Below are 14,822 nucleotides of genomic sequence, written 5' to 3'. Positions count from 1 at the left end.
GCGTGAAAAAAGCCAGTAGTTAATGGTTTTGTATTTATATGACGCTTTTCTAGTCTTGATGAACACTCAAAATGCTTTACATTACAGTTTGCCATTCACTCATTCATACAGTGCATCTATTAGCATCACTTAAATTTTCTATAAGGGGCAAATTCGGGGTTCAGCATCTTGCCCAAGGACACTACGGCATGCAGATGGGGAAGACTGGGATCAAACTGCCGACCTTCCTGGTTGGAGGACGACCGCTCTACCACTAAGCCACAGCCCATAGTTCACATGCTTAGTTCCACAATATTAAAATAATTCTTCTTGGTTTGAGTGTTAATTTAGCGGGAATGAAATTCATCTCATAACAACTTGCCAGGAGTGAACTGTTGGGGGGATTTTAATGTGGATGTGTGATGTATACCAATGGCGAAACAGCAAAAAACAAAACAAAGAAAAGTGGAGTTCAGTCCCTGATGTTTTGTGAAATTTGAAAAGTGAGTTAAACACAGTCAGTCACAATAACAATTACATTTTTCTTATGTGGCATTTGTGAAATGAAAAAATGTCAAAACATTGCGCATCGTCCTTAAAGCATTCAAAACAAGCACTTAATCAGAACAAAATGAAATGTGCTTCATTTATTGTACACAAGAGCACATTTAGGCCTTTACCAGCTTCAACTAAAAAGCTGACACAAAGACATACATGTATAAAACAAATGACATTTTCTAAAAAGAACAATAAAAAAGTAGTAGTATAATAGTTGGCAGAATTAGCAGCTTTTTTAACATGACTCCATTTATATTTCAGTTTTAAGCCTTAAGGGAAAATATACAACACAGCAACATGTATAAAAGCATTGTCCTGATGCTATTAAGCTCCAAATGTTAACCTCCAATGTGTTGTACTTTGTGCTTTTAAAAGTATATATATATTCAGTCAAGTCAAGCTACTTTATACATACACCACAGACTATACTTGTTGAACAGTAAAGTAAAACCAGCCCAATGAGACGACGTGAACTAACCAAGCAGGAACAATTGCTGGTAGGAAAATACAGTTTACATGTACAATTCCACTTCAGTTTGCCCATACTGAAACTGGTAGTCTGTCAATCATCACAGACCCACAACTCAAGTTGCATCGAAACATTTGAGTAAATCTCTGCAATAAAAGGTGATGTTCTTACTACAACTTCTGAAAAGGTGTTCTGTGTGGTTGTCTCATTAACAAACTTTTTCCAATTCAATTTTACAAAGCACACCTTGGGTTGTCTTGTCACAAATACATTTTCTTGCTCCCTTGTTCTTGGCAAAGCCATTTTGAAAAAAACAAACAAATACTGTTGTTGCTTGACTTTCTAGCCAACTGTCCACATCACATCACCAGCGTGTTCCTGTGTACGGGCAGGATCCTTTCAGTGAATTCAAATGTTTGGGTCAGTATCTGTGTCATGTCTTTGTGTCCAACAAACCAATGATTTGATTGATCTGCCCACCTTTATCCTGCATTTACCTAAACTGGATGGAGCTGTCTCACTCTGTCATGAGTTCATATATGGAGGTTTTACCAAGTTAAACTCTTTCTTCTCCACCAGCAAATAATGAATAAAACATCTAAAATTGACAAGGGTTTTGAGTTATTAAGTAGACGTCTGTTTACACTAAGTGTGAACATTAAATACCCCACTTTCCTCTTTTTTCCGAGGAGGTTAAATGACGTTTCTCCACATTTCACCTCCAGATGTTGTTGTAAATTAATGCGAGTCATCAGCACAGGCTGAGATCAATGTGAACACCTAAAGGTGAGTGACAGGAAGAGGAAGGCGTCTTTTTTTTTCGAGTAAAGCGACTGAGTAACGAAGGAAAGTTTGACCAGATGACCACAAAGAAAAAGAAACAACACAATGTACAAGTGTAGTAGTGAAGTGCGGGTTGACGCAGAGGCTGGGCGGGTTTTGGTCAACATTTTAGAAAATATTGCAGGTGGCTGGCCAAAAGTGACAAAGCAGGTCCCATTAATGTTATAGGATGAATTGCATGCAATTCAGCTCAGTTTCGTGTACCGTAAGGCTTCCGCACCATCAACATGCCTCGGATATGTAGCTTTGTAATGGTTCTCTCACATGCGAGTTTATAACTACGGCTCAGTGAAACTAACTTTCCCTTTTAACCACAAAACATTGACAATAACATGAAAAATACTGTGCAAGCGAATGTCCAAGTCCTTTCAGGGAGTCAGAGTCTTCTTAGTGGTTGGTTGGACAGACTAAGACTTTGGTCAGATTGAGAGCATGTGGGGACCACTGTGTCATTGTCTTATTCAGAATAATGTTCACAGACCGTTTGTGTGACATCACCAGTCCTCGCTGTTCGATAGGTGACCTTCAGCTGGGAGTGATCAGCAGTTTCATAGTGATGTAAGATCCTGGACCTCCAGCAGCATGGCGTCCTGCTCTGTCCTCAGCTGGTCTCTGACCTGGAGGCGGCCCACCAGATCTGAGCTCAGGTCTGACACGGACAAATTCAAAATTAATTCAAAATGTAGTTTGTAGATTTGGCAAAAACGTCTTATCAGTTGTTAAAATATTTAACAATAAATGAATGCTATGGTCAACTGAACTTTCCTTTTTCTCTGTTGCCAAGCTCTGTGACCTTTCTTGAATTTCAGGATTACAATATACTTCAGTATTCTGTTCCATAATTCAACAATAGTTGGGTCTCTGCAGGAATCCACATAGCCATATAACTGTTTTGCCTTCATCAGAAGTTAAACAGTCTTTTTCTCTTCCTGGGAATTCTTACTTCTTAAAAACTTTGGAGGCAGAAGGCCGCCCACACTGAGTTGGATTCTGCTAGAGCTTCACCCTGCTAAAAGGGAGTTTTTTCTCTCCACAGTCCCCAAAGTGATTTCTCATTGTGCAAATTGTTGGGCCTTATTATATAATATTGTAATGAATCAAATTAGGACTGGGGTGACGCACCGACATCATCGCTGTTGTTAGATTTTGATGAACAGTTTCTATTTTAACCTACGCAACTTTTCTCACATTTACGGTAGTCTTATTTTAACCTGCGCTGCTTTTCCTGTCTTTACGGTAGTAAATCCTGGCAACACAAGGTAGAGTTTACTTCTGTCACTGAACAAGAGAAAGTGGGGAACAAAGACAAAAGGAATGTTAAAGCTGTTTAGTTGTTAATACTTGTTGAGATAATTTATATGTGTAATGTAGTTATATATTAAGAAAAAAAGGGGAAACTCAAACCACATCTTTTTATTTATTATTTTCTCAAATTAAGCACTTTTAAGATGCCTTTTACAAAACTCTTTATTTTGTTTTTAAATGCAAACCTTATTTTACTTGAAATGAGAAAAGAAGATTTATTTTATTATTGGAGTACCCTCCAGTTCAGTGTGAATATTTATAATAAACATTGTTGAAATACTATTGAATTGTACTTTATTCTTTTTGACTTTTGTCAGTTTTTGACTTCATACAGATATTGATACAACTACTACGCTACTTTGAAAATTTTTTTTTTGATAGACTGCTAAACTTGAATTTACAGTGTTTTTATATTCCTCCAGAAAGTTACGTTGGTTTTCATTTATTTTGTTGTTGGACAACTTAATGTAGATTGATATGTTCCTCTTACTTGAATGGATCAAGCTCTTGCACAAATTTTATTTTGGAGAGATTTTTTACGGGACTGTAAAAGGCAGTTCAGACTGGGCTATTTTTTTTTTGTCAGATTTGTTTGTGTTTAAGAGAAGATAATTAATTAAATAAATATAAATGACAAGTTTTTTAATTTAAATTTTTTATAAATTCAATATTAGGGCTGCAACTATGGATTATTTTTTCGATTAATCTAACGATTATTTATTATTGTTATATAATGAATTTATAATTTTTTTAAAAACTTGTCATTTATATGCATTTAATAATCTTGTCTTAAATAAAAACATTTCTGACAACAAACAAAGTATACACTACAAGAGCTTGTTCCAACAATAAAATAAATGAAAACCTAAGTAAAATTCAAGTAAATTTCTGGAGGAATATCAAAACACTGTAAATTCAAGTTTAGCAGTCTATCAAAAGAAATAATCTTAAAGTAGCCTAGTAGTTGTATCAATGTCTGTATGAAATCAAAAACTGACAAACTAGAAATGAAATAAAGTATATTTCAACAATGTTTATTATTCATTTTCACACAGAACTGAAGTGTACTCTGATAATAAGATAAATATTATTTTCTCGTTTTAAGTAAAACAAGGTTTGTTTACAAAATAAAGAGCTTTTGAAAAAGCCATCTTAAAATAAAATGCTTAATTTTTAAAAAAGTAAATAAAAAGATGTAGTTTGAGTTTCCCCATTTCTTCTTTTTTCTTAATATATAACTACATTTCACACACAAACAATCTCAATAAACATTAACAACTAAAAAGCTTGAACTTTCCTCTTTGTTCCCACTTTCTCTAGTTCAGTGAAGTAATCTCTACTACCGTAAAGACAACAAAAGCGGCGCAGGTTAAAATAAGACTACCGTAAATGCGGGATAAAGTGTGCATGTTAAAATAGAAACGCTCCGTCAAAATCGAACAACAGGTCTGACTCTGTGTAGAGCGGCTTCTGGGCCCGGTCCGGACCACGGTCCGACTATTGGTGACCTATGCTAGTTGATCGTGGGCGAGTTTTTCCGGTTCAGCTTGCTCTTCAGGTGAGTCCATGCTTTGACTGTGCCAGCTTCCATACGACGCGTTGCCACACGTTCCGCGACTCGACTTTACGTAATCGATGACGCCGATTACGTCGACGAGTCACCCAAGCCCTATTCATTATTATATTAACCGAGTAATACAAAAATCTTAAGTATTAATGGTTAGATTAATCAAAATATGAATCTTTGGATTAATCAATAAAAACATAATAGATAGGTGCAGCCCTAGATCAAATATAAAAATGCTATTTAAATTAATTTGGCAATAGTGATCAGGTAGTTCACTTAAAGTGTTAATTTTGGGTCTTTTCGTACATGTTTAGAGCATAAAAAATATTACAAATTCTGTTGTTTTTATTTCAATTGTTAATACAATTATTTTATGCCAGCACTTACCCCACAGGATTTTGATCTGACTGCTTATAGTGATCAATTTGGCCCGGACAAACATTATCACTGTACAGTTGTTTCCACTGTAAAATTGAGTTGGATAGAATTACTTCCTGTGCCTGCAATTGAGATCATCAATCCGTACCCATTGACTTCCATAGGATTTGCCACTACCCTCTTTTCTACTCTTGGGTAAATCCTCAAGCATCTTCCACTGGGTTGGTGTTCACCATTTATTTTTGATTCATCTTTAAAAATTGCCTAAATTCTGGGGGTGATGCTGTCCTGGATTTGTGCATGACCTTGACGGACAAAGCATTGGACAAGGCATTATGCATGCTTGTGCACATTTTTTACGCCACATCACACAGGTGGGTTCAAAATAAAGCTCGCTGAGTCCAAACCCAACTGAATGTACCCAGAATCTTGTTGATACATAAATACCTTCAAGTTTTCTGGGGAAGCCTTTCTAGAAACTAATCTATGGTCTAAGGTTGCCAAGTGTCCTGGAATTCCAAATTCCTACAAAGTTCATCTTATGACTCCACCGTCCATGTTAACGGCAGGGTTTAATTGCTGCCAAGACAAATGTAATACACAAACGATTCTCCAACAATTAAAATGTCCAAATCATTTTAGTGACATTGCGCTCATAGAGAGGTCATTAGCTGTAATTCATAAAGCACACACATCCACCTGGGAGACCTGGGATATCCTTATTGGTCTAAATACACATATTCTTGGACAGATATAATGTGCTGTTTTGGTGTCTTTTTTACTTCTTATTATTTACTTGTTTTTTTTTTTTTACAAAACAGTGATGTTATGTATATAGTTTGGGTGAAATGCTGTTTGTAAACCATTTTCATGTCATAAGTTTAAAAAAAAGTAGATCACAAAAATAGTAGTTGCTTTGATGTGTCTGAGAAAATAAGGCACTACCAAGTGACCAAACATTTCCAAACATTTATGGTCACAGTTGAGTGTAATGACTGTGTGTGGGTCTGTACCTTGTATGGTTTGGCTAAGAGATGAACAAAGACCATTTAGCTCCTTGATACTGAAGCTTTGTAAATCACTGCACTCCAAATGTCTCCTCTGGATTACAGGATCACTATGAGCGGCAGCCTGAGGAGAGGAGAGGAGGAGAGCTGTGACAAATAACATTCAGGGCTGGAAGACAAAAAAGGGCTGCATCACTACCGTTTCATGCTGTGTGCAACTTGGTAACATGAGCCTCACCAGTGTTTTGTGGTCTGTTCTCAGCCTGTCTCGTAGGTTCCTTAGAGTGTTCCTGAAGCCTCTGGACTTTGGTTTCTCTGGCTTGGAGGCAGGCTGAGGATTCTTATGAACCTGGACACTCCCTCTCTTTAAGATTGGGAGGGGACAAGGGGTGGGGTTGACTTTATGAACATGATAGATGTTATACTCTTCATTATAACCCTTTCACTTTTTTGTTTGTATGGAGTGACACCACAGATAATCTTAACTGTTAATTCTACTGTCAAAACATGTTTTAGAGGTACTTACCCATGTGTTTGAGCCTTCCTTCTGGCTCCCATCTCCTTCCTTCTCTTCCTCCTCCTCACTTTCACTGTTGTTGATGAAGCAGAGCTGAAGATTCATCTGTGTCTGCAGGCTAGAGGATACACATCAATAAAATAGACATCATATGTTGGTTTTACTCTGGTGGTCATTTAGGGACATGTGTGACTGACTGATTAGTGTGGGGGGGAATTCTATTCACAAGTTTCTAGACAAAATAATCAAAATTAGCTCATAGGGGGAAAAAAAACACAAAGGCCACCATTAGATGTCCATCAAGCCACAAGAGGAAATGAATCAGACTGTTAAGAGTTCAACAACTTTGCAGGAAAAAAATCATTTTCTGTGGGAGAGTAGGAATTCCTCTGCTGCATAGCAATGCAAAAAGCTGTGACACACCCGAGGAAAGGGACACATATTTAAATATTTAGCACTCCCCACAAGTTGTACACAGCAGCTCTATATTAATGACAATAGGGGATGAAGCTACAAAATGTGGCTGTAACCAGTCCATATGCAAATTAGAGCCTGACATAGTAGACTTATTTAACATAACCAGACAAACAAGAAACTATAACGTCAGGCTAATCTGAGGCCCAATTCATGCTTCTGCGACGAAGCTACGCCGTAGGTGTGCACGTAGCTTATGCACAGGGCTGAGCATTCATAGTTGTGCATATGTGAATGTGAGTCGCGCTGCAACTGCATCACCAAAACACTAGTGGCGGTAGAGTTTCTATGCTGGTGTTGAGTGTCTTCCGGTTTCTGGTCTGCTTATCTACAAATTCTCTGGCGTCTCTGTTTGCTTCAGAACAATGGCGAGTGTTACTAAGCGGATCGTGTTGGAGCTGATAGATGTTGAAGAGCAATTACTTTTTCTAAAAAGAACTGCAACAAAGAAAAGAAAGATGTCAGTCATGTTCGTTCAATGATGTATGTATGGGATGGTGCAATATGTGCTACGTGCAATGTGTTTTTGTATGGGGTGTGTGCAATATTTTATTTATTATTATTTTATGTGCATTTTAATGTTGTGATTGACACAGTTGGTGCTGCTATGTAACTAGTTTTGTAAATATGGAAGCATATGTCCACAGCATTTGAGTCCAAAACAAATTTCCCTACGGGGACAATAAAGTATTTCTTGCGGTCTGCGTCACCTCGACACGTAGTTATATTTTTGGGGCGGTGCATGTCAGGGTAGGGCTTAGGGCTCTGCGTAGAGTACACATCTGTCCTCAGGCTACGGTGTAGCTTCGAAGCAGAAGCAAGAATTGGCCTTACCCACTGCCAGCCTGTTTCCTTGAACTCTGTTAATAGCCAGATAATACAACTAAGTGCTGCATCAGGTCTGAAATGACCAAGTTCAACATTTCATTGAGCTTTGAATTTCTGATTCACTAGTCCTCTTTATAAGAAAAACAACAGTTCTTCAGGTCTGAATTTCTGTCTGTACAAGCTTTGAACTATGCTACTTACATTACAGCTGCTTCAAAGGGCTGCAAAACCTTGACTTAAGTAAACGTAGTAATACCACACTGTATAAATTACAAGTTCAAGTCTGGCTTTCAAATTAGTGGGGGGTGGGAGGGTAAACCCGGACAGGCCATCAGTGTTTCTAGTGTGTGTACCGGGAGGTCAGTGCCAGCACGTGGCTGTTGCAGGCGTCGTCTCCATCCTCCCAGCTCTCTGCTCTCCTGCCTCTCTCCTCCGACCAGCTCACTGGAGCCCGGCCACGCTCCAGGGAAACTCCATTCTGAAACCACATCACACATGTGTTACACAAACACGTCACTGTCCATTCTACTTTCAATCATGATGCGAGTGGCAACAAAAAAGCTAGATAGTTTCCTCTTGTATTCGTTGTGGAAATGTTATTGCTGTGATTGTGTCGAAGTTCTTTGGACTTGGTAAGATGTTGTTAATGTAGCTTAATACAAATCAACAGAGGTTCATAAAGTAACTGATACCAAAGTGAGTCAATCCACATCACTTTGTTAGTATGAATGTAGTAGAAGTCAGAACACATCAACACCCAATACCCAAATTGACGGGTAGGTGTTCTGATCCCGACATCAAGTGTCCTTGGGAAGACACTGAACCCCAACTTGTCTCTGATGGTGGCATTGTGTAATTATGATGTATATGTGATAAAGAAGCTTTATATATATGTAAGTAAGTACTGTATGAATTTGTTGTGTGCTGAAATTCTTTTTTAATTACTTAAATGTAACCATGTGCACTTAGTGTGGCACAGTCCAGACAAAAGGACACATCAAAATCTCATCAAAAACAATGACGTGCTTACAAAAACTTAAGTCGAATTGAATCATGGATGTGGAGAATTGTGACACCCCTACTGGCTTCTGAACAAATATATAAAATCTCAATAAGTTATTTTGTCACTTCCTTTCAATCGAATGTATTAAGAGAAAATAGAAATGTAGCTTCTGAAAAGCTCAAATTAAACATTTCATAAAACAGACGTAAAAAACCACAGAAAAAACCACGGTGTGTTTCGAGTCAAATATGGATGTCGGGGCTTGTGGACACTTGAAAGACACCACACGAGCAGTATGGAGGCATGTTAGGTTTTTTCTGTTGTTTTATTATGTCTGAAGATAGGTCACTAATGTCTTCAACTGTATTGGATTCAGGTGCTACACTGTTCACCCCTGAAACTCCAAAAGTGTTTTGTGGACTCAAACACATTACCCACCCCTCCAGCTAGTGGTGAGTAGATAATGAGCACATTTTCATTTCTGGGTGAACTATCCCTTTAAGTTGATTGAATTTATGTTTGTGCCAGATCAAGTGAGAATAAAGATGCTAAAAATCAACTCCTTTGTCTCTGGCTGCGTTGAGCCCTGCGTTGGGCGCCACTGTGGCAACAGACGATGCCAACGGGGTCTCCCAACCCCAGCCAGAGATGAACCACTCACTTTTCAGCATTTTATTTAAGGACACCAAACATAAATCCAAATAGCTCAACTTAAATCATCCGATAACCTTTTCAGGTTCCTCCGTTCTGTGTCCCTCTTCATGTCCCTCTCCCTGGCAACTCTGCGGCCGCTGCCTGTTTTGAACATGAGGATTAATCAGCCAACAGCCCTGCGCTGATTAATCCTCTGGTGCAGGTGATCTCTGAGCTTCCTCCCTGCCCACAATCGTACTCCCCTCTCCCAGACTGTGACCTCTGACCTTTGCCTTTTTCTCCTTCTTCTCCTCTTCTTGCTTCTCCAGCTCAGCGATGCGCAGGCTCAGTGCTTCCCAGTGCATGATGGGAAGCCCCAGATTGTCCTCACCATAGCCTTCCTGCCAGACCAGGGCAGCACCCTCCGAATCGTCATCATCCTCCTCTCTGTTGTCAGTTTCATCACCACTCTTCCTGTCGTCTTCCGCCTCGTTACTCTCTTTCTCCTCCCGCTGCTGCCTCTGTCTCTCCTTCTCTCCCTCCATCTTTACAGTGGAAACAGCAGTTTAACAGATACAATTTTATACAAGTGTCTGGGACAAAGAGGTCTACAAAGAAAATGTGCCCCCAGGTTATAAAACTGTATTAAGTCAAAGTAGTAATTCAAAGAAAACAGGTGTTTCTGGCTGCCTAAAATCACAACTTAACAGTCATTAGATTCTTCACATTAAAACATTATAACCACAACTTTTTACAACCTGGAGGGACTTCTACAGTTTACAAAGCTAACATATGTTAGGTACTGCATTGACTGATTGAAGTATTTTCAAAAATGATCCAATATTTATCTACCACATCTTTATTTCTGCCAGGGTGAATGGGGCTTTAAAAACAACCCCAGTGTGAGCCCTTCAGGTGTTAGAGCTGACTACTTGTTTTTCTGAATAATAAAAACCTTGGAGGTTACTGAATAACACTTACAGCTGTTATGAAGGAATTTCCACGAAAAACACTGTGGAGACAAAGGGGAAAGGGAAGGGGGTTCATGAGATACAGAAAAGTCAAAGATTTGAATATGCTCAATATGTGCATGAACACAAGCACTAAACCGCATGTTTGTCACAGAAACACACATTTTTAACATCAAGTTCTTCCTTAGCTGCTGATCCAAGCCAACACAATTATTTAATTTGTAGGTTCTTGTATGACCCCCTGTATTTGGACAACATGTAACATTTGAAAACATGAGCATCTTTTTTGCAGTTCCAGCGTGTAGGATTTAGGGGGACCTCTGCAGAAATGGAACATACTATTCATAATAATGTTTTCCTTAGGTTATCCCCTGCTGTGCACTCACATTGGATTCTACTTTCTGCTTACTTTATACTAGGAGGCCAGGCAGGGAAAGTCCACAGATAATCCAGAGGCTCTCACTCGGACATTTGCATTCACACATGCACCTCCTCCGGAGTTCAGTGGATATCTGAAAGCAGCTTTGGGTTAGGATGATCTCTTTAAGTTTACATTGGGAGCAGGTCCTTTTAGATAGCATCTGCCATGTTGCACCACCATGTTTCCAGTGGCCCCGAAAAAGACAATCCAACCAATGGTCCTAGAATAGGATTTTCATGTTTTTACGTTACCTGAGGGCCACTTTTGGTTCTCCTATACACTGGAAGAGTAAAGCTTGAGGCATAAACTATGAAATGCTCCAGGAAAAAGAATTGCCAATCTGGACTGTAATATGTCGGTGTTTTCCCAGTTCCCAGTCACATTTGAGTATGGATTTCATAAAATATTTCAATACAGAGCAAGTACAACCTTAGACAATAAGCAGAAATAGCAATAATGCTGGAACAGCTTACCACTTCTTGGCAACTTCACTGTGTTGAGAAGTGAGTCGAAATGATCAGAAGTCAGGCCCACGATTGGCCATGATTTTTATTCACATTTCAACATTGGTTTGGTATGACTTTCTAATACTGAGCAGGAAGAACCATTACAAATCAGTTTGAGTCAAGAAATATCTGTCCTTTGATTTACTTGACAAAAGACACAGTGTTGACTGTGAAATGTTTTGTTTAAGTGCTTCTCAGGACCCAAGCCTAAAACCCTCCCATTCATTTAAAACGACACTTTCTGTTAAATTTGCTGATGTTTAGACGTCATCAGTAACTATGATGATGGGGTGTTGAGATGTCTATTTTTTGACATTTTAAATAGCAAAAAAGTTACTTTTGATTCTTCTTCGATTATCTATAATCAACAGTAACAACTGATTTTTCATCATGTGAATGAACCATGTTTCCAGGACAAACACACAAGAATGTGCATCGTACCGTGTTCAGAGGATATTAAGAGAAAAAAAAGGTTACAATAAAAGTGGTTTAAGTTCAGGACTATAAGTAATAAAGTCAATTTAAGTGGCAGAAGGCCCTCTACAGGCATTACGTCACTTGTAAGGTGAACTGCAAAAACTCCAGCAAGACGTTATTGAATTAAATATCCGGTTCCCGAGGCTACACCCCTGGAAATCTGACCATATACTGAGTATCACACCAAACGGGAGATTGTTATTTAAAAATGGACACTTACCACTTTACCCGTAACACAAACACAAGTCTACTGGTGTGGTGAGAGGAGTTGAGGGCTCTGCCACATTGCTCAGCTCCCCCAAATTGTCTTCCTCCTTCGCCTCCTTTCCATCGAGTTTCACTCTTTCTCAAACAAAGCACGATGAATAGAAAACACGTCCATAAGAGCCGTTCACGCCAAAGTCTCAGTCTGCACCACAGCTATGTGTCCACAGTTCAGATCCCTCCACAAATCCACGAAATCTTGGTCAACTCTTAACATACGAACAAAAGACGAGGAACTTAGGAATTTCACGAAAAGTAACGTTCGCGAATGCAATTCTCAATTCTGACACTTCCTGTAGCTGCCTTCAAAATAAACGTCTTCTTGGTTAGCTTCCTCCTTTTTGAATAATGTTAGGAGTTAAGAAGAAAGTCTACAATATTACCAGAATAAATTCGCAATTAAATTAGAATAAATATTAGATACGGTTCTAATTTAATTAGGGAAAAAGTCCCACTATTGCAAGAACAAAGAACAAATAAAAAAACCCACTTATTCTGGACCCCAAATCGTGAATAAGCATCTCATTGTTTCTTGAAAAAATATGAGACCCCTTTGAATATCACGCAGATGTAACTATTAACCTTGTAGTCAACAGCTACAAACATCGAGTCAGATTACTCCATGTCTGTGTAGACAGTTTCTTTCATAATTTTTCCAAAGTCCTGATTCTTCTTGTAATAATTTTTAAGTTTTATGATACTTCCACTTTTTAAAATCAGGTCTGGTCCACAGGCAAGAGAATAATCATCAGGCAAAAATATGTTTTTATTTGAAATGCAAAGGTCAACTAGCAAAGTAGCCTACAGGCTGCCACCCTACTCCCTAAAACACATGACACTGCAACTGAATTCAAATATTGCACACCCCTGGGAAGACAGTATACACTCCAAGCACAGCAAGTGATCGCACTGCACACAATGGAACTTAGTATCACAATGCACAGCAATCAATACAGACCACTATGAACTGTAAACAGGTCAAAATCAAATGCCACTAGGGGGAGGCAGAGGACCTCCCTAACACCAAGGGCTGTCTCAAATGAGCCCATAATAGAGTGTCAGGTTATAAAAATTGATTTAAGATTAATCAAAACTGGCATGACAACACATCATCCATTAAACATGAAAAGTCTTTTTTTAAGTTATCATGCCCTGTCCGGCAACAAGACCCCCTGTGGAGTGCGAACATAGAATCTCTTTTGTGAATTTGTGATGGCAGTTTGGTGTGACAGCTTGAAGTGGGGCTGGAGTCACTCTCAGGACAGCCACCTGCAAAGGCACCTACAGATCCCCGGTCCCTTGCTACCTAAAGGGAGGTATTGTGCCTCCCTCTCCTAACACAGGAACAGCTCCCCTACTTAGCTGTCTTCGCTCCTGGCAACACTATAAGTTGCAAACAGCACCCTCCCACCACAGTGCCACAGTCACAGACAACAGCAGTTCAGGCTCTCGTGCTTTCTCTTCAAGGTCATCCAAATGATCCCTTTTATTCTTTTATCAGTCGTTTGGCACGCACACGTGTTCACAGGAAGACAAACCCTTCCCCACTTTGACTCACCACAATGGGATGCTGTTATCCTATAACATAAAATAAAATCTCAACTCTTTTCTTGTAAAATTATGAATTCATTCCTGATATCCCAGAATTCATTTTTGTGTGGCCCGGGAGGGAGGCATTCAAAATCATACCTAAATTCAGAAAAGAACATGAGCAGGTGAGTTTGAGTCAGATTATGGTGTCTCGGATTCTAAGAAAGAAGCTAGGAGAAATGGAAATGATCAAGATTGTCCAAATGGCAACCTGTTGGTAAAACGAAGAACTGAAGAACAGAAAAATAGTGTTACACATTGAAAGTAAAAAAGAAAAAGTGGTATCTCACGGTCAAGTTCTGGGTGAGAATGAAATTACTCTGAGAGTTATAACTGACATTCCTATTCAAGAGGATCGAAAAAAATAAAAAGGTTTGTCAGTGTCTAGAGTTTCAGTACTTGATACTGCCAGATACAATAAAGAAAGGCTGTATGAGTTTCCCAGTCAGGCCTTATGTTCCTACTCCCCTTCAGTGTTAAGCCCAGTTCATGCTTTGTGTCGAAGCTACACTGTATGCACATAGAACGAGGACAGACACAAACCCTTGATCTGAAGCTATTAGAAGGTCCTTAGTCACTTTTGCCAAGGCTGTCTCTGTGCTGTGATTAGCTCTAAACCCTGACTGAAAGTCTTCATATACATTACTTTCCTGGAGAAACTCACACAGCTGATTGGCTACGACCTTTTCAAGGCCAAAATGTCTGCTGATATCTTCTGACAGTTCCTGAATGCACCTCGTCTGAAGATATCAGCAGACATTTCGGCTTAAAACTTGATGTAAATGACGCTGTTTCGAGTCGAATATGAATGACGGGGCTTCCAGACACTTGAATGACACCACAGGAGCAGTATGGAGGCTTGTTATGGTTAATATTGTTTTATTACGTCTGAAGAAGGACTCACCATTGACTTCAATGGTACTGGATTCTGCTCTAACAAAGTTTACCCCCTGAGACTCCAGAAGTGTTTTGTGAAGTCAAACACTTCACCACCCCTCCATCGGCATAGGGGTGAGTAGATAATGAGTACAT

At 39.2% G+C, this 14,822-nt stretch overlaps 1 protein-coding gene across 1 annotated transcript; it reads right to left on the bottom strand.

Annotated features, from left to right (window-relative positions):
- Positions 1-607: 607 nt before the first annotated feature.
- Positions 608-12,498, bottom strand: si:dkey-6n21.12 (schwannomin-interacting protein 1). Its single transcript, XM_035149287.2, has 8 exons — positions 12,157-12,498; positions 10,543-10,573; positions 9,849-10,106; positions 8,279-8,403; positions 6,633-6,741; positions 6,345-6,470; positions 6,113-6,230; positions 608-2,498 (listed from the first exon to the last, which is right to left on the bottom strand). Exons 3-8 carry the CDS (start codon positions 10,104-10,106, stop codon positions 2,398-2,400), a joined length of 837 nt encoding a protein of 278 aa, XP_035005178.1. The 5' UTR covers positions 10,543-10,573; positions 12,157-12,498; the 3' UTR covers positions 608-2,397.
- Positions 12,499-14,822: the final 2,324 nt, after the last annotated feature.

The sequence above is a fragment of the Hippoglossus stenolepis genome, chromosome 23 (genome assembly GCF_022539355.2).
Source record: "Hippoglossus stenolepis isolate QCI-W04-F060 chromosome 23, HSTE1.2, whole genome shotgun sequence".
Lineage (NCBI taxonomy): Eukaryota > Metazoa > Chordata > Actinopteri > Pleuronectiformes > Pleuronectidae > Hippoglossus > Hippoglossus stenolepis.
The sequence above is the reverse complement of the archived record's forward strand: the minus strand, read 5'-3'. Positions and strand labels throughout refer to the sequence as shown.

What these genes read in the sequence shown, in the direction of transcription:
- si:dkey-6n21.12 (XM_035149287.2), bottom strand. Translation starts at nt 10,106, where the DNA reads ATGGAGGGAGAGAAGGAGAGACAGAGGCAGCAGCGGGAGGAGAAAGAG. An exon ending in GAACAGACCACAAAACACTG is followed by an intron (nt 6,231 to 6,344) that starts GTGAGGCTCATG and finishes TCCTCTCCTCAG; the next exon opens with GCTGCCGCTCATAGTGATCC. An exon ending in TCTTAGCCAAACCATACAAG is followed by an intron (nt 2,499 to 6,112) that starts GTACAGACCCAC and finishes TGTCCGTGTCAG; the next exon opens with ACCTGAGCTCAGATCTGGTG.